Below are 19,042 nucleotides of genomic sequence, written 5' to 3' on the forward strand. Positions count from 1 at the left end.
TAAGTTTTTAAAAACCAATGAAGTTATTTAACAATTGTACTATTGAGAGGGCTTACATTTGTCTATATGATGCTTATAAGATTATGTGTCAGGAAAATTATAATTGAATGTCTCTAAGTGCTGCTGTAAGAGTGAAAATATTACTTGTGAGATATTTAGGATAGCTGCTTTTCTGTCTTAATTTTGTATTTGAGCCCACTATGCCCCTTACAGAGAGCTTCTCACACTCAGATGGTATGAGAGCACTAAGCAGGAGGCTCTACAGCCTCTGTGGTAGAGAGCGAAGAGAATATTTAGAAAAACTTTTATGTAGTCACTTAATTGAGAAAGTAAAAACGGCCTAGTTGAACTTTAGACCAACAGAGACAATAAAGTATTGTTTAAAAAGACGTGAGTGTTGTAGCCTGATGGGTTCTCTGTGTGCCCTTGGGTCCCAGAAAACAGGAAAATGCAGATGACACTGTGTACTTTATCAGTTACTGTGAGAGTTAAACGAAGCATCAAGAACTGTGGGGGACGTTACAGGTTTCTAATGAATGACAGTGGCGTCTGTCTATTGAACAGTTTTTATGTGCCAAGCATTTAAGAAATGCTTTCCTTGTGTGGATTACTTTGTTTAATCATCTCCAGAACTCTATACAGGAGGCATTTTACAAATGGGAAGACAGTGTTTTAAATAGACTAAATAATTCCAAATTCACATTGCTGGTAGGTTTTCTACCTTCGGCTCTGCCATTGACTGCTCTGCCTTCTCCGAGTTCCTGCGGCTTCTGTGTTACTCGCCTTCATTTTATAGGCTCTTCAGGTGCATTCTTTAAGGGTTTTTAGTGCTGGGGTCAAAATGCTCTTTAATAATTGCATTCTTCCTGTTTGTGCTGTCCTCTCCCTGTGCTCTCTTCTTCCATGGTAGATAGAGAACTGTTGGAGACCTAGTCAGCTCAGCAGAAAGTCAACTTTGAATGCACAGTGTGCTTTTAATGCCTTCTTTTTTCTCTGTGGTGAGAGATATGTGGAAGGATATTAGAGTGAAGAGCATCCAGATGGTATGATATTTGACTATGCTATTTTTTTTCATTTTCACTTAAGCTGGGTAAATTTAAAATGAAATGTTACTAGAGACATTGCAGGTGCTGATATGTCTCACAGGAAGTCAAACTCTAGTTATTACAGATCATTGAATTACCTCATCTAAAGTGTTTTCAAAGCCACTTAAGTAGTTCTTTAACTTTCAAGCTTTCTCTTTTAGTCATGTTGGTTTTCTTCACCCTGTTTCAGTAGAGAAGCAAAGTAAGAATGGTGTATTGTGCCTTTAATTTGCCATTACAGTGTCTGTGGTGAATAGACTATGCTGACATAGGACATTACTATTCTGAGGGAATTGGGCATTAAGTTGATTATTCACTTGTTATTGAGTGTGAGTTTTTAGAAATTGGTTATGGAATTAGAATATCATATATGGATTTTTCTGACCAAAGAGAAATACTGTAGTTGTGAGTCACTTAGTGTTTCGTCCATAGTCTTCTGCTATGAGGACTCAATTAGGAGTGTGTGAGAAGAGTTTGGAACAGGAACAGTCTGTAGTTGGAGAGAGATAGGAACACACACAAGTGAACAGTAACTGGTGGAGATCTGAGTGAAGGGATTCATGGCTTTATGTCAGCTCTCCCTACTTACCATGAGTTCTGGTGTTCTCACTCCGGCAGTCCTGTGAGACTGCTGAGTGCTGAGATTAGAGCTCTGCTGTTCAGAGTCACGTGGGCTGACGAGGCAGTCTGACTTACCTTTGAACAGAGGGAGGGAGGAGTTTTCTGTTGTCTTTTTAGAATACTTGACCTCTGTGTAGGCTCAGACTTTACCTTTGCTAACAAGTACTATAATTAATGGTTTCTATGAGTTTATTTTTAACAAAATTACTCAATTTTATTAAAAAAATTGGATATGTTTGTGTAAGAGTGTTTTGCCTGCGTGTGTGTGTGTATGTCCACCAAGTGCATGAAGTGCCCAGGAAGGTCCTAGAGCTGGAGCTATGGATGGGTGAGAGCCACATGGGTGCTGGGCACTGAATCTGGGTCCTTTGAAAGAACGAGTGTTCTCAACAGCCCTGTACACGTTTTTTATGTCTGTGTTTGCCTGCATGTATATACATAGACCTTGTGGGTGCCACTTACCCGCCAGAAGATGGTGTTATAGGTGTTATAGGCAGTTGTGAACTGCCGCATGGTGCTGGGACCATACTCATCTTTAACTGAGCCAACCTTCCAGCTCTAGGAGTTTTTCAAATATTCTTCCACCAAAGTCCCAGGAGCTGGTGATGGTGCAGCAGATAAAGGCATCTGTCTCTAAGCTGGACTGCCTGAGTCTGATTCCCAGAGCCCACTTGGTGGAAGGAAGGAGCCAGCTCCTGCAAGTTGTCCTCTGACCACACACACACACACACACACACACACACACACACACACACGCACGCACACGCTATGGTACACCAGTACACAAAGAAATGCACTTTTAAAAAAAGATTAAGACTGTTCCTATGTGGAAATATAAAATTGGGTATTTTTTATAAATTTAAAAATTATTTTCAAAGAGAAATACCTTTTTAATTTTATACATTTTTTTTTTTTTTTTTTTTTTTTTTTTTTTTGAGACAGGGTTTCTCTATGTAGCTTTGGAGCCTTTCCTGGAACTCACTCTGTAGCCCAGCCCAGGCTGGCTTAATTTTATACAATGTTTAATATAATTGTAGACTTTGAGACATGTGTAGGAAAGTTTAAATCAGACACTAAAGGTCATCACTAACATATTCACCTTTATTATCTCCTTGAGTATTTTAAGACCAAATGGTATCCTACTCAAAATGATTTTCTTTACCTTGTGATGTGTTGGTACTTCATGTTATTGTATAATACAGAAGTCACTAGGTATACCTGTAGCAATTGATATTAAAATTAAAATTCAAGTTCAGTTTAAAGTTAAACCTATTTCTTTACTCTAGCCATTTTTATGTCCTTGCTGGACATGCAGCTGGTGGTCATTGCATGTGTCTGTATCACGGTTTGTAATGGCTGCATGGTGAAAGCACTCTCTACATATGCCCTGAAACTTACCAAGTTGTATGCAGAAAGGCTATGAAACTGAAATTGTTACTGCTAGTCTAGGAAGGGGTGTTTTCCTGGTTAGTAGTAGTATTCTTTTGAACTTTGTCCATCCAAAAGTTGTAAAGTACTATATCCCTTTGACTAGTAAGGTTTTTTTTTTTTTTGACTACTAATGAGATTTAAGATTTCACATGTTTGTCCCATTCTACTTTAAGTGAATGATCTGGGTAATTTAACCTAGTGACATGTAACAATAGGTAAATGTATCAGTAAGCTCAATGACATTGACTGTTAAAGTAGTAAAAACTTAAACTGCCACTTTTTATCCTAAAGTTTATGGTTAAGCTAATGGTTGATCTGGAGTTAACGATGGTAGAGCCTGTGTATAGAACCTCTGAAGCAGAGGGGAAAAGACAGGTTGAGATGCTGGTTTGACATAGGGTCCTTACCTTATCACAGGTAATTCAACAGGCATTGCATCGCCCCCCCAGCTCGGCTGCTCAGTACCTCCAGCAGATGTACGCGGCTCAGCAACAGCACTTGATGCTGCACACGGCCGCTCTTCAGCAGCAGCATCTAAGCAGCTCCCAGCTCCAGAGCCTTGCTGCTGTTCAGGTGAGAAACTAAGTGGACCACTCAGAGGCCACAGTTTATGTTAGATAGAGTGTAACTGAAAATAAGTAGGCAGGTGTTGTGTTGGCGTTCTAAGGAGGCCTGTGATGCTTTCCCCTGGAGGAGACAGGCTAGTAGGCTGACAAATACAAGTTCACTGGAGGAGAATGGGTGTGTGTGTGTGTTGTCTTGTTGCTCTTGATCGAAGTCTTCATGGTGTACTTTTGTCTCTAAAAACTTTAGGGACGTTGAATCCCTAAGGTTATATGAATTACATTTTTTTTTTTTTTTAGCCAAAAGCAAGTTAGTTTTTTTTTCTTATGTAGGTATTCATTAAAGAACATCAAGTGGAATAAAATTACAAGAGGAAGATGTAGAGTTGCTCATTCTTTCTACACCTGTCACTCCTGCTCTTCAGAGGTGGCCATGTGACAGTATACAGATGTGTGTGTGTGTGTGTGTGTGTGTGTGTGTGTGTGTGTGTGTGTGCCTTTCTAAAAAATGAAATTAGTCCTATCAGTAACTTAATGATCAAATGTTTGTTTTTTAGAAAACATTTTCATTAATATTGTACAGTTTAAAATTTTTGTGAGATTTAGTTGTTAATCTTAAATCTCACCAGAAAATAATCTTAATTCACAGAACCTGGAAAAAAAATCTATTTCTATTATCCATAGGTACCAGCTCTTGCTTCTTTTCAATAGTGTGCTTTTGAATTTTTTTTTTCTTTTTTTAAGGACAGGGTCTTCAAGAAGTCACAATCTAGACCAGGTTGGCCTCAATCTCACAGAGATCCACCTGCTTCTGCCTCCCAAATGCTGGTATTAGAGATGTGTACCACTAAGCCAGGCTTCAATAGTAGAATTTTTTTTTTTTTTTTTCAAGACAGGGTTTCTCTGGAACTTGCTCTGTAGACCAGGCTGGCCTAGAACTCACAGAGATCCGCCTGCCTCTGCCTCCTAAGTGCTGGGATTAAAGGCATGTGCCACAATCACCAGCTTCAGTAGAATTTAAAATAATACTTTAAATGACAGTTATATTTATGATTTAAGAAAATTGAAACTCACTGACTGTTGATATAGCTTGAGTTTGAGTTTCTTTTTCTTTTCCTTTCCTTTCCTTTCCTTTCCTTTCCTTTCCTTTCCTTTCCTTTCCTTTCCTTTCCTTTCCTTTTTCCTTTCCTCTTTTCTTTCCTCTTTCCTTTCCTCTTTTCTTTCCTTCCTTCCTTCCTTCCTTCCTTCCTTCCTTCCTTCCTTCCTTCCTTCCTTCCTTCCTTCCTTCCTTCCTTCCTTCAAGACAGGATTTCTCTGTATAGCTCTGGCTGTCCTGGAACTTAACTCTGTAGACCAGGCTGGCCTCGAACTTGGAGATCCACTTGTCTCTTCCTCCTGAGTGTTGGGATTAAAGGCATGCACCACAACTGCCTGGCTTCATTTTCTTTTTTAACAAAATTATTAGTAGTTTTGGTGTGTTATGTGTGATTACACATGAGTGTGTGATTGTGTGTGTACTCAAATGTCCAATGTATGTACTCATGTGTGCACATGTGGAGGCCAGAGCAGGATGCTCTCTCTCTGTAATTCTTCTATCTGATTGCCTTGAAACAGGGTCTCTCAGGAATCGGAAGCTCACTGTTTCAGCGAGGCTACAGCCTGCAGGATCTCCCTGTCTTTATCCTTTAGTGCTGGGCTTAAAGGAATGTAAAGCCACGCCTGGCTTTTTATGTGAATGCTTACAGAGCAAGGGCTCTTCTTACCCACAGAGCCATCTCTGCAGCTTTTAGTGTCTTCTTTGTGATGGAGTAGGGAGCTCAACTAAAGATAACAGAGGAGTGAAATTGATGATGGTTGTTCTCACAGTCTGAAGAGTGACTGACCAGAGCCATGTTGTTTGTTTTGGTTTTGGTTTTTGGTTTTTCGAGACAGGGTTTCTCTGTGTAGCCCTGGCTGTCCTGGAACTCACTCTGTAGACAAGCTGGCCTCGAACTCACAGAGCTCCAGCTGCCTCTGCCTCCCCAGTGCTGGGATTAAAGGCATGCACCACCACCATCTGGCATATTTTTTTGTTTTGAGTGAATCAGCTTATTAAGTAAATAGTAATCGAAAGTAGAAGGTTAGATAAATAGATAGAAAGAAAAACATTATCAAATCAGGTGCTCAAAATAGCCAGCAGGGCAAGCCCCATTGAGGCAGTCAGTTGTCGTTCCTAACAGAGTGTCCTGGATGGAGATGAGTGTCCCCTCAGGTGAGGCTCCCAATCACCAGCATAAGCAACAGCAGAGAAGTAATGCCATCAGGTCAGGGGTTTACAAACAGCCAGCCAGCAGAAACCCAACTAGCTAGAGTTCCCAGTGGACATGCCCAGCTGGAGCAGGGTATCCTGTTGGGTGAGGCTTCCAAGTAAAAGAATGCATAGCAGTGTATAGAGGTAACATCATCACATTGGTGCTTACAACCTCCAGCAAAAACCAACAGAGAAGTGAGGAAGTCATCTAGAGTTTCCAGTTGAGCTTTCTCTGCGTGGTTGAGCTCCACCCACACCCCTTCCCCCTACAGCCAAACTTCCAGCTTTTCTTTCCCTTTTACTTTATTATTTACTTATTTAAAGATTTTATTATTTATTTATGTGTATGTGTGTGTTTGTATGCACACCTGTATGCTAGTGCCTGTGGAGGCCAGAAGAGGTCATTGGATCCCCTGGAGTTGCAGTTACAGGCAGTTGTGAGCCACTTTTCATGGATGCTAGGACTCCAGCTCTGCTCCATCTGCAAGAGTAGCTCTCTTCACTACTGAGCCGTCTTTCCAGCCCAGTGCAGGCACTTTTATTTCATGGGGTAGACATAAGAACATTGGATGGGTTTTACTCTGGGGCTGTTTTGCTTCTTTCTCCCCTCATGTCACAGAGTTAGTGAGTCCAGCCCACCCCAGACAAGGGGTCTCAGTAGAGACAAACATAATGGACATGCTTGGGGCTGAAGTTTGTGGGGGGCAATTCCACTTCTAGTACCAGCTACTCAGTGAGCTCAGACAACATAGGACAGTGTACCAACATAATGCGCATTATGAGAGTGCAGCTGATAAGACAAGATTAGGTCTTTGAGATGGCTTAGAGGGTAAAGGCACCTGCTGCTAAGCTTGGCAACAAGTTTGATGAACTGAGTCTCCTCCCTGGACCCAGATGGTAGAAGCTGTGTTCTGTGAAGCACATGTATACAGGAACACAAAGTAAATACATACAGAAATGTAGAAATAAGACTAGCCAGGGGGGCCTTTGCTTTCACTTCAGCTTTGCTTTTTCCTTAAAAAAAAAAAAAAAAAAAAAATGGCCAGGGTCAAGCCATGTTGAATGTAAAATGATTTGTTTCATGCATAGACTTGAGCATTTTTATTGTAGTTTTGTATTATTGTGGCTCAAGGAAGTGTTTGTTTTTTTTCCCCTCAAGGGAGTTTTTAACTTTATGTTTTTACAGACGTATTACAATAGTTTTATTATTTTAGGCAAGTTTGTCCAGTGGAAGACCATCTACATCCCCCACAGGAAGTGTCACACAACAGTCAAGTATGTCCCAGACATCTGTAAGTATCCTAAAATTTCTCCTGGATTTAAAATTTTTAATTGTTGTTTTCTAAAAGGAAACTTGTTATTTATGAAGCTGCTATTTAATTAATGAGTACCTGGAAATGAGAGTAAGAGGGTTGGAGATATAACTTCTGAAAGTTGGAGGTTTTAAAAAAAAGGCTTATTTTGCCGGGCAGTGGTGGCACACACCTTTAATTCCAGCTCTCTGAAGGCAGAGGCAGGTGGATCTTTGTGAATTCAAGGCCAGCATGATCTGTATAGTGAGTTCCAGGACAGCCAGGGTTACACAGAGAAACCTTGTCTCGAAACAAAACAAAACAAAACAAAAACAAACAAAAAAGTGGTTTTTCTCCTTATGATTTTATGTGTGAGGTACTTACAGAAACTATAATTCCAAGTGAATGTATTTTTAAATGACATAATTAGTACTACTTGTCCTAAGCCAGACAGAAGTATGCCAAAACTGAGTGGCTGGTTGGGTAAAAGAAGTATGAAGGGGTAGATGTCAGGTAAAAAATAACATCATGTCTGTTTTGTTTACTGTTCTGGGTAGCTAGCTGTTCCATGAGTGATTTGACCAGAAGCACATTACAGTGGTCAGAGTCACTTAATAAAACTCAGTAGAGAGACATGTAGTTGGATTTTTTTCTGGACCGCCAGTTCCCAAATAATGACACGGAGACTTTAATTATGAAAGCTCAGCCTTAGCTTAGACTTGCCCCACTAGCTCTTACAACTTAAATGAATCCCTTTATATTAATCTACATTTTGCCACGTGGCTTTTTACCTTTCTTCCATTCTGTGTGTCCAACTTGTTCCCTAGTGTCTTCCCTGTGCTGAGATTCATCTACTTCCTCTCTTTCTTCCCAGAAGTCCACCTATACCTCCTGTCCAGCTATTAGTCATTCAGCTCTTTATTAAACCAGTCACAGCAATAATATATCATTACAAAGTGTACAAATATCCCACAGCAGAGACAGGGTGTGGTAACAGAAGTCTCTAGGAAGTAATAATGAGCAATGAATTATTAGGTGGCAGTCTACTCATGTTCTCCTGGTGTCCTTCATCCCCTCTGACTCGTAACAATCTTTTTTTTTTTTTTTGGTTTTTCGAGATAGGGTTTCTCGGTAGCTTTGGAGCCTGTCCTGGACTAGCTCTGTAGACCAGGCTGGCCTCGAACTCACAGAGATCCACCTGCCTTTGCCTCCCGAGTGCTGGGATTACAGGCATGCGCCACCACCACCCGGCCTCCTAACAATCTTTTCTCCCCTCTTCTGCTTGGTTTTCCAAGATGGGGGTGGGGGCACAACCCTCTGCATAATGTGTGACTGTGGGTCTCTGCACCCACTCCCATCTGCTACGGAGAAAGGCTCTATGAAGACTGGACAAGGCACCATTCTATGAGAATAGCATGAATCATTTCATTGCTTTTTTTTTCTTTTTTGATCAGTCATGTTTGGTTCTTCCCTAGATCTCTAGGCTAGCCAGTCTCCAGTTCCTGGCCATCTAGGCACTGTAGGGTGGGGGCATGCTCTTGTGGCATGGGCCTCAAGTGAAACCAGACATTGGTTGGCCACTTCTGTAAATGCTGAGCCATCGTTGCCCCAGTACATCTTGTAGGCATGGCTGGTTGTAGGTGGAAGATTTTGTGACTGGGTTGGTGTCCAGGTTTTTCTTTCCATAGCCTGCAGAATACCTTCCCATACCAAAGAGACTAGAATGTAGGGGTGAAGGCTCCATGTAGGCACCACCTTGACCTCCCTATATTCATGAGATGTGAGGATGTTGTCCTCAGCAACACCCTCCCCCCATCGGTTTTTGGAGAGCAACACTCTGTTCTAGCATCTGCCTGGGTTGTGAAGGGATCTCCATGGGACCTCCTCAGCCAACAACTCAACTGAGAATGCAGCCCAGTCCTACCACTGGAAGCCTTGCTTGGTTACAGAAGATGGCCAGTTCAGACTCCACATCCTTCATTACTAGGAGTCCTCATTAGATTCCAGGAAGTTTCCACTGCACTATGTTTCCACACTGTTCCCCCAGATATCCCCCAATTTCAGCTGTCTCTCCCCATACTCTCTACTTGATCCCTCCTGCTGTTCCCACCTACCCCCAGTGCACCCTCAAAACCTATTCTATTTCCTCTTCCCAGGGAGATCCATGCGTCTTTCCAGAGCCCTCGTCCTTACCTAACCTCCTTGGGTCTCTGGATTGTAGCTTGATTATCACTTACTTAACAGCTAATGTCCTCTTATAAGTGAGTACATACCATGTTTGTCTTTCTGGTTCTGGGTTACTTCACTCAGGATGATATTTTTTCTAGTTCCATCATTTGCCTCCAAATTTTGTAATGTCATTTTTTTTTTTTAACAGCTTAATACTCAATTGTGTAAGTTTACTCATTTTCTTTATTTATTCTTCAGTTGAGGGACATCTAGATTATTTTTAGTTTCTGGCTATTTTGAATAAAGCCACAATGAACATAGTTGAGCAAGTGTCCTTGTGGTAAGGTGGAGTGTCCTTTGGGTATAGCTGGATCTTGAGATAGAGTGATTCCCAGTTTTCTGAGGAACCGCCATATTGGTTTCCATAATGGCTGTACAAGTTTGCACTCCCACCAGCAATGGAGGAGTGTTCCCCTTGCTCCACATCCTCACTAACATGAGCTGTAACTTGTGTTATTGATCTTAGCCATTCTGACAGGTATAAGATGTGTGGGAGACCAGCTCCCACATTTATTTACCCCAGAGACTCTTGAGGAATGAGGGATAAGAGACTTAGGTAGAAATAAAGAGGGGAGAGAAACAGATAGAAACACAGGATAGCCTCTGGTGGGCCTGGATCCTTATCCACCGGCCCAGAGCTTTATTCCAAAGGGCTATTTATAACAATGCCAACGGACGGGCAAAGGACCTCCCCCTTGCTAGTTACAGTCAAGTGTAGACCCTTAAAACACCAGGTACTCAGGCGTGGTCCAATCAACCTGGTATGCAGTCCTGCTGGGTACAGCCACTAGGAAACCTAGTGGACTCCAACAAAGATGGAATCTCAAAGTAGTTTTGATTTGCATTTCCCTGATGGCTAAGGATGTTGAACATTTCTTTGTTTCTCAGCCTTTTGAGATTCATCTTTTGAGAATTCTGTGTTTATATCAGTATTCCATTTTTAATTGGATTATTTGGTTTTTTGATATCTAGTTTGAGTTTTTTATGTATTTTGGATATTAGTTCTCTATCAGTTGTGGAGTTGGTAAAAAAAACTTTTCCCATTCTGTAGGCTGCCGTTTTGTCCTTTTGACAGTGTCCTTTGACTTACAGAAGCTTTTTAGTTTCATGAGGATCCATTTATTAATTGTTGATCTTAGTGTCTGTGCTATTAGTGTTAAGTGCAGGAAATTGTCTCTTGTGATAGTGTATTCAAGGCTACTCCTTACTTTCTCTTCTATCAGGTTCTATGTGTCTGGTTTTTTTTTTCAAGATAGGATTTTTCTGTGTAGCCCTGGCTATTCCTGGAACTTGCTCTATAGACCAGGCTGGCCTTGAACTCATAGAGATAGGCCTGCCTCTCTCCTGAGTGCTGGGCAATGTGTCTGGTTTTATTATGCTGAGGTCTTTTTTTTTTTTTTTTTTTTTCCCAAGACAGGGTTTCTCTGTGTTGCTTTGGAGCCTATCCTGGAACTCACATTGTAAATCAGGCTGGCCTTGAACTCACAGAGATCCACCTGCCTTTGCCTCCCGAGTGCTGGGATTAAAGGCATGTGCCACCATCTCCTAGCCTATGCTGAGGTTTTTGATCTTGTTTTTCCTGTCTTCTAACTCCTTGTAGACACTCCCTTCGTCCTTAGCCACTCAACTTTATGTTCTCTCTTTCCAAAAAAAAAAAAAAAAAAAAGCAGAAAAAACAACCCCAAACAAGAAGTATGACAAACAACAAAACCCCCGAAAACAAACCTACAAAATGAAAATCAAGCGAACAAAAGACCAAAAATTAAAAAAAAAAAAAAAAAAAAAAAAAAAAAGCAAAATGAAACAAAAAGTCCACAGAAATACTACTGAGTTCCTTTTATGTAGGCTGGCTACTCCTGGGCGTGAGGATCTGATGTCTTCTTTTGGCCTCTGTAGGCACTGCATACACCTGCAATTCCCTTCTACCCCCTACATATATACATAATTAAAAAGAAATCTTTTTTAAAAAGAAAATTTGGGTTTTGAGAATACCCAATTATGAAACCTTGAGTGAATGGACATGGGTTTTCATGTTAAACTCTATAACTGGCCAGTGATGTAACTTAGGGCAAGCAAGCCGTTTAACTTGCCTGCACTCCAAGCTTTTGCAATATTGTCTATTTAGATTTTCTAGTTTTTCTTCATCCAGATATCCCTAAATTTAGATTAAAGAGAGAAGATTCAGTAAACAATGATATGAACTGAATTGTGTCTTCCCAGAATTCATGTTGAAAACCTAATCCATGTTTCTATACTAGAAATAGACTCTGTAGTGAACTGATTTAAATGAGGTCTTTAGGGTGGAGCTCTCATATGAGAGAATTGCTATCTATCAAAGAGGAAAAGTTGCCAGTGATCTCTCTAGCATGGGAGGGTTTAGGAGAAGGTAGCACGCTGCTAGCTAAGAAGAGAGCCTACATCAGAAACTTGATGGGCCAGCACTTTGATTTGGACTCCCATACTCCCCACAACTATGAAAAACAAATTTCTGTTCTTAAAGTTTGTGGTGCTGGGAACTGAATACAGGCCTTCATACATGCCTTATACAGCTCTACCACTGAGCACAGTCTCTGTCCTACATTTCTGTTGCTCAAGTTGTTGGGTTGTGGTGTTTCTTATTGTAGACTTAGACCAGGCTTTGGATCTTAAAGTTAGCCAGATAGATCGGTTTTTAAATTTTCAATAATATTGTTTTTGAAGAGAGATTTCATTAAATAGTTTGAGTACCAGTGATTTAGATGTTAATTCATGACTCTTTCAGGGTTTCTTAAATAGTTTGTCTTAGTGTTCTATTGCTTTGAAGAGACACTATGACCTTGATAACTCCTTTAAAGGAAAACATTTAATTGGGGTTGGTTTACAGTTCAGAGGTTTAGTCCATTAAAATCATGATGGGAGGCACGGTGGTATACAGGCAGGCATGGTGCTGAAGAGGTAGCTGAGAGTTCTACACCTGGATCTACAGGGAACAGGAAGAGAACAAGACACACTAGGTCTGGCTTGAGCTTTTGAGACCTCAAAACCTACCTCCAGTGACACACTTTCTCCAACAAGGCCACACCTCTCAATAGTGCCAATCCTTGTGAGCCTATGGGGGCATTTTCATTCAAACTACCACAGTTTACATGTATGATAAAAATATAAGTGTCTATTTCATTGAAGGGTGAATGGTAGGAATAATGAGCATAAGCTAGAATATACAATAGATAATTGTAATATAGGCTTTTTATTGTTGCAAGTAGGTTATCTGCAAACAGAATCCTTTTAGGATACAGTCCCATTGTCTGAAATTGGGCAATAGAAGAGGGTCTGATTCTGACCTAGTAATAATGAGATTTTCGGATGGTGCTTATGGGAAGGCAGCCAATTATCTATTGTTCAGCATTTAATTGGTACTAGTTGTCTTGAATATGCACATGAGTTACAGAGCCTTCTTTCATGAACAGCAATATTCATTTGAAGAATTATACCTAGACATTGAAAGTATTTAAGTATATAACCAAGTGATAATTGGCTTCCTTTTCTTAACTAGCATGGTGGTGAACAGGAAAGATTTGAGGGGATTGTAATACATACATTTGTAGCTAAAGTTTTCCTGCCTGGCCCACAGTCAGGGCAAATCTTTCTCACCTGCCAGTCCCACAGCCGCTCAAACCCGACCAAGTAAACACAGAGACTTACGTTGCTTTCAAACTGTATGGCCGTGGCAGGCTTCTTGCTAACTGTTCTTACAGCTTAAATTAATCCATTTCCATTAATCTATACCTTGCCACGTGGCTCGTGGCTTACCGGCATCTTCTCATGCTGTTTGTCATCATGGCGGCTGGCAGTGTGTCTCTGACTCAGCCTTCCACTTCCCAGCTTTATTCTCCTCCTTGTCCCGCCTACACTTCCTGCCTAGCCAATGGCCAATCAGTGTTTTATTTATTGACTAATTAGCAACACATTTGCCATACAGAACATCCCACAGCATACATTAGTCTTATATGGGATGTTAGTTTTTAGAAAAAAGTTTTCAGAGCTCATTCTGAAACAGCTCAGTTTCAGGTGTCATTATTATGTTGGATTCTGTGTTAGTCTTTTACACTTAGGAGAAGAATCTGTTCCAGTACTTTTGGGTGTGAGTGCATTCATCCTTGTGCGTGGAAGACTGAAGTCCACAGAGGGTGTCTGTGGTGGTATTGTGTTCCCCAAAATATTGTGCACTCTAATAAACTTATCTGGGGTCAGAGACAGAACAGCCACAATATTAAACATAGAGGATAGGCAGTGGTAGCACACGCCTTTAATCCTAGCATTCCAGAGGTAGAAATCCATGTGTTCAAGGATATAGCCAAGCATGGTGACTCATGCCTTTAATCCCAGGGAGTGATGGCGGAAAGCAAAATGGCATATAAAGCGTGAGGACTAGAAACTAGAAGCTTTTAGCTGGTTAAGCTTCAGGCTTTCTAGCAGCAGTTCAGCTGAGAGCCATTGGGATGAGGACACAGAAGCTTCCAGTCTGAGGAAACAGGATCAGCTGAGGAATTGGCAAGGTGAGGTGGCTGTGGCTTGTTCTGCTTCTCTGATCTTCCAGCATTCACCCCAATACCTGGCCTCAGGTTTGATTTTATTAATAAGACTCTTTAAGCTTAGTGCTACAGGTGTCTGTTGTGATCATATTTCATTTTCATTTTGGAGACAGGGTCGGTAATTGAACCTGGAGCTCCTTGCCTGCCTCACAGTAGCCATCAGGCAAGTCCCAGGGATCCTCTCTCTCTGCCTGCCCAGTGCTGAGATTATAGATGTGTGCCACCTTTTATGTTGGTGCTGGGACCAAAGTCAGGTACCAGTCCTTGTATGACAAGCACTTTACTGATTGAATTATCTCTCCAGCCTGTGTTTAGGACTTTTTAATGCTGATGTGCTGTCAGGCACAGTATTGAGTACCAAAAATTCAAAAAAAACAAAGATTTTTTTAGAGCATACTAAAGATACAGACAAGTAGATAGTCAAAGGCCATTATGATGAGCATTATGTTTGGTGAGATGTCTTCTGACATCTTACTTGTAGTGAATACATTGGTAATAAACTTGAATCCTCAGTATGCCTGAAAATTTCTATTTCATACCTTTTGTAATTATTTTAACAAGAGTGTTGTATTAAGTACTTTTTTAGGAAATTTTAAAACAAGGATGATTGTTTTCAGAATTTTAGTTAATAAGCCTAAAAGTGCAACTTGATCATAGAGTACTTGCCTGGCATGCCAGACTGCAAGGACTGAAAACAAACTTTATCTACAAACAGAAACAGAAGTAGTAGTTCAGACCTGGGGGTAGGTAGGGAAAAATCCAGGGAGCTGTGACATAGAAAAGGGACAAAAGTCACCCACTACTGGCCCTAGCAAGATAGATTATGTGAACCACCTAACAAAGAATTTCAGGTAGCTGCTTTGAGAAAACTGGAAACTTTGAATACAGAAAACCAATTCAAAGATTTCATCAGCGAAAGTTAACAGATTAAAATTTAAAAGAAAAAATCCAACACAAATCCTGGAACTGAATAATACATTGAAGAAGAAAGAAAGAAAGAAAAAAAAAAAAAAACCAACCAAAACCAGCATCAAGAGCAAAAACTAACCAAGCAAAACAGGAATCTTGTTTCAGATAACTTGAAAATGTAGTCTGGGCTGATAGCCTGTGGTTTCCAGAAATGGCTTAGCCCTGGACTGGAACCTCTGGTCCTTGTAACTGATGCAGCACTGACCCCGAGTGCTGGCTCCCAGCTCTGCTCCTGAGGTTTGTATGCAATTCAAGTCTTTGCAGGCAACTAAATGGCAGTCCATATCACAGAGTTTGAGTCCTATCTAGGGCAAGAGCAGGTTGAAAGATTTAGTCAGTGGGTACCAGCCTAGAATTAGGAGTTGGGAGAGTCTGCCTGGGGCTGGGGGAGGGGGTAACACAGGAAATATAAAGGGTACCTTCTCTTCAACAACATCTTTTCTACTGTCTTGTGACCATCTCCTGTGTGTCTCACCTGGGTCTCATGAAGGGAGTTTCATGTGCAGATACTTCAAGTTGATGTTTCCTCTGGTGGAAGATTGCTGGAGAGCCCTGCTTCACCATTTTGTCCCATCAAATGTTAATGTATTGGATTGTATTAAGGGGCTATGCAGGGAGTGTTTTGGATTTCATGCCCACACTTAGTAAACGCCTGAAATTTTGATTCTCATAGGTGTCTCCCTCCACCCTTCCAGTATGTCAGGGCAGGAATAACAGCTTCCTAGCTGCTTCTCAGAATATATGAGAGGATCTTTTCACATATTGATCAGCCTTTCTCAGGATCTTATCTGAAATAGGAATTTCACTTCCAGCTTTACCATATAATAGGCTGACGTGGACATTCCATTTTTGTAGGCTTAATGAACCTAGAGGTACCTTGGTGTTAGCTGTTGCTTACATGTCTGGGTTTGCATTTTTTCCTGACATCTGAGCATTTCCCTCCCCTGCTCCCTTGTGTATTTTAACTCCATTCTCATTTCATGTCAATTGAGCAGTTCCGAGAGTGTCTTTGAGCACATGAATGTGTATTCTCTTCCTGAATCAGAAGTCTAATAAACTATTTGTTAATTTGGTTTTCTACTTTTGGTCCACAAAAAGGATTTAAGTTGGGGTTGAGTTATGTTTTTCTCTGAAATTATTTAAGAATGGATGATACAGGCCGGGTGGTGGTGGCACACTCCTTTAATCCCAGCACTGGGAGGCAGAGGCAGGTGGATCTCTGAGATCGAGGCCAGCCTGGTCTACAGAGTGAGTTCCAGGACAGCTAGGGCTACACACAGAGAAACCCTGTTTGGAGGGGGGGGGGGGTTGGGAGGAAAAAAAAAAGTGGATGATACAAGAGCATGATAGGACTTGGAAAGATGAGAAAGGATGTGTGTACCTCTCTTCCCTGTTTCTCCACCTCCCCCTTTTCATTTTCCCTTCATAGATCCAAGTTGACAGGTTCTAATGTATTTTCCAGGGATTTGTTAGATTAAACACTAACCTTTTCTTTCTTTGTGCTAGGATCTTGTTATGTAGCTCAGGCTAGCCAGGAACTTGAAGTATAGCTTAGCTCAGACTCACCACGAAATGACAGTCCTCCTGCCTCAGCCTTTCTAATGCTGGAATTACAAGCTTGTGCCACCCATTCAGCCTCATACTATTTGTTTTTTTCTTTTTTCTTTTCTTTTCTTTTTTTTTGTTTAGACCAGATCTGGTGTACCCCAGGTTGACCTGGAGCTTACTTGGTAGCCCGGGGCTGGCCTTTAACCCACAAGCCTCCTTCCTTAGCCTCTTGAGTGATGGATTACATGAGTCACTACATCTGCTTTCTAATTAATTCTTAAGCATGACTTTAAACTTTAAAATGTTTATACATTAATTTCATAGCCAATATTCAGGATTTTTCCATCTGTTTAACAGATAGCAATTGTATTTTCTTCTGTTTTCAGAGCTTTTAAGTTAAAACATTGAAGTAATTATATGTTACCTGCATGTTTTTTTAATATATAAATGGATTATTTGTGTTTTAATTTTTGTTTACTTCAGGAGCTTCTCAAAGTGTGACAGTGTGACAAAACAATGTCTTAAAATTAGAATTTTAAAGTTACTCTGTGGAATAGTAAAGCAATTGGACATTAGCCCTGATTGTGGGCAGGTAGAAGCAATGGCATTTTTAAGATGCTAGAAGTCTTACTGAAGTGTAGATATGTTTGAAAGTTGTTCCAGTTAGTAAGCAGTCTATGCTGTGTGCTTATATGCAAATAGTTGTCCAAAGTGAAGGGTTCTGTCAAAGGTCAGAGACTGTCCTTGAGGTCTCTACCATTGATTGCCTTGCTTCAGCTTGGTAAAGTTGAGAATATGGAGGCAAAACACAGAAACATGACCTGTTATGTTTTCTTCCTTAGATCAACCTCTCTACTTCTCCTACACCTGCTCAGTTGATGAATCGCTCCCAGGCTTCCAGTTCTACTAGCGGCAGTATTACTCAACAGACGATGTTACTAGGGAGTACCTCTCCTACATTAACAGCCAGCCAAGCTCAAATGTATCTCCGAGCTCAGATGGTAAGATAAAAGACAGCAGCTTTTCAGTGTCTTAAGGCACTGGAGACTTCAAATGTTCCTGGATTTGATGCAGTGAAGCATTTTTAGTACTTAAGCAGTATTTAACAAGTGAGTGAGTGAGTGAGTGAGTGAGTGTGTGTGTGTGTGTGTGTGTGTGTGTGTGTGCGCGTGCGCGCGCGTTCAACCTTTGAATACTAATAAAAACGCATAAAAGTTCCACTTTGAATTAATATGCCTTCTTGGTAACAATATTTTTTAGTACTTTTACTGATTTTAAAAACTTTTTTTCATATTTGACATCTCCACAATTGAAAAGCTTTTTCTAACTGATGCCATCTTATAGTTTTAATACTTACAGTGATATAGAAATCATTTATTCTGTTGACACTGATGATTTGAGGAAATAGTGGAAACATTAAAAACTTAGTTTTTAACTATAAGTAAGAATTTATGTCCAAGGACCTTCTGGAATCTGGATTGGATCATTGTTTTTCAGATAATTCATAGCTTTGGTTGTTACTGTCTCAAATTCTGTAAGGTGGCATTGTTATGTGTACTTCAACTTTTTTATTAATATAGGAATGTTAATTGATAATTCTATAACTAGGTACCTACTGATTTCCTGATTTAATTGTTGAACTTTAAGACATGTAGACATTGGCTGACATAATTTTGTACAGTGAGGCAAATGTTTTGGTGTAATTATATATATTTAATTAGTTAATTTTGCAGTACCAGGAATTGAAACCAGGGCTTCATGAACACTAGACAAGTATCCTCTCAATACTCACCATCTTCAGCCTCCTTAATATGCAGATTTTGACCAATGAACTGAATCTGTACTGATCCCTGTTTGTTCATTGAAAATTGGAAAGAAAGTTTGCAGTCCTATTTCTGGCAGGAAGTGAGGCTGTGACACAAGCTTTGGTCACAAATTGTAAACATCACCTTTTTCTTCTGTATTACTTTTCTCCCATGAAATTGTCTTTAATGATATGATTTGAACCATTTGAAATAGTTTTATTTTGTTTTGTTTTTGATTCTGACCTTTAAAATGGGCGATTCATATGGCTCAGACAGGAGTGTCTTCCTTTCTGGGTGGGGTGCTTTCAGGCTGCGTGCACCAGAAGTAAGAGCATTTGTTGGTGAATTTACTTCAATTCAGTAAATGAGTAAAGAATTAAATGTAAAAGGTCTAGAGGAAAATAAGGGGCTCAGGAAAGGTGGGGAGGTGGTGGTAAATAGGAGCAGGGGATAGTGAATATGATCACTCTGTATGTGCATGCATGAAAAATCACAGTGAAACCCAGTATTGTATAGCTAATACATACCAGTAAAGTTCAAGATTAGAAAAGTCCCCTAATTGATCATTTTAGTTTAAATAGCAGGAAGGTAGTGAGTACTTCTTGAAATGACTTTAAAATAGTGTATTTACACACTCC

General features: G+C 40.4%; 1 protein-coding gene and 1 long non-coding RNA gene across 6 annotated transcripts in view; one reads left to right on the forward strand and one right to left on the reverse strand.

Moving 5' to 3' along the window:
* Positions 1-19,042, forward strand: part of Phc3 (polyhomeotic homolog 3) — a 69,944-nt gene that overhangs the window by 4,162 nt on the left and 46,740 nt on the right. For all 5 annotated transcript variants that reach the window (XM_059265302.1, XM_059265304.1, XM_059265305.1 and 2 more), the window contains exons 3-5: positions 3,555-3,710; positions 7,205-7,282; positions 17,442-17,600. In XM_059265302.1, coding sequence (XP_059121285.1) covers positions 3,555-3,710; positions 7,205-7,282; positions 17,442-17,600 — 393 coding nt within the window. The remainder of the gene's footprint in view (positions 1-3,554; positions 3,711-7,204; positions 7,283-17,441; positions 17,601-19,042) is intronic.
* LOC131912986 (uncharacterized) lies at positions 1,188-1,782 on the reverse strand. The gene is made up of 2 exons (XR_009379775.1): positions 1,675-1,782; positions 1,188-1,266 (listed from the first exon to the last, which is right to left on the reverse strand). It is a non-coding gene; the product is annotated as an uncharacterized LOC131912986 (long non-coding RNA).

The sequence above is a fragment of the Peromyscus eremicus genome, chromosome 6 (assembly GCF_949786415.1).
Source record: "Peromyscus eremicus chromosome 6, PerEre_H2_v1, whole genome shotgun sequence".
In the NCBI taxonomy this organism is placed as follows: Eukaryota; Metazoa; Chordata; class Mammalia; order Rodentia; family Cricetidae; genus Peromyscus; species Peromyscus eremicus.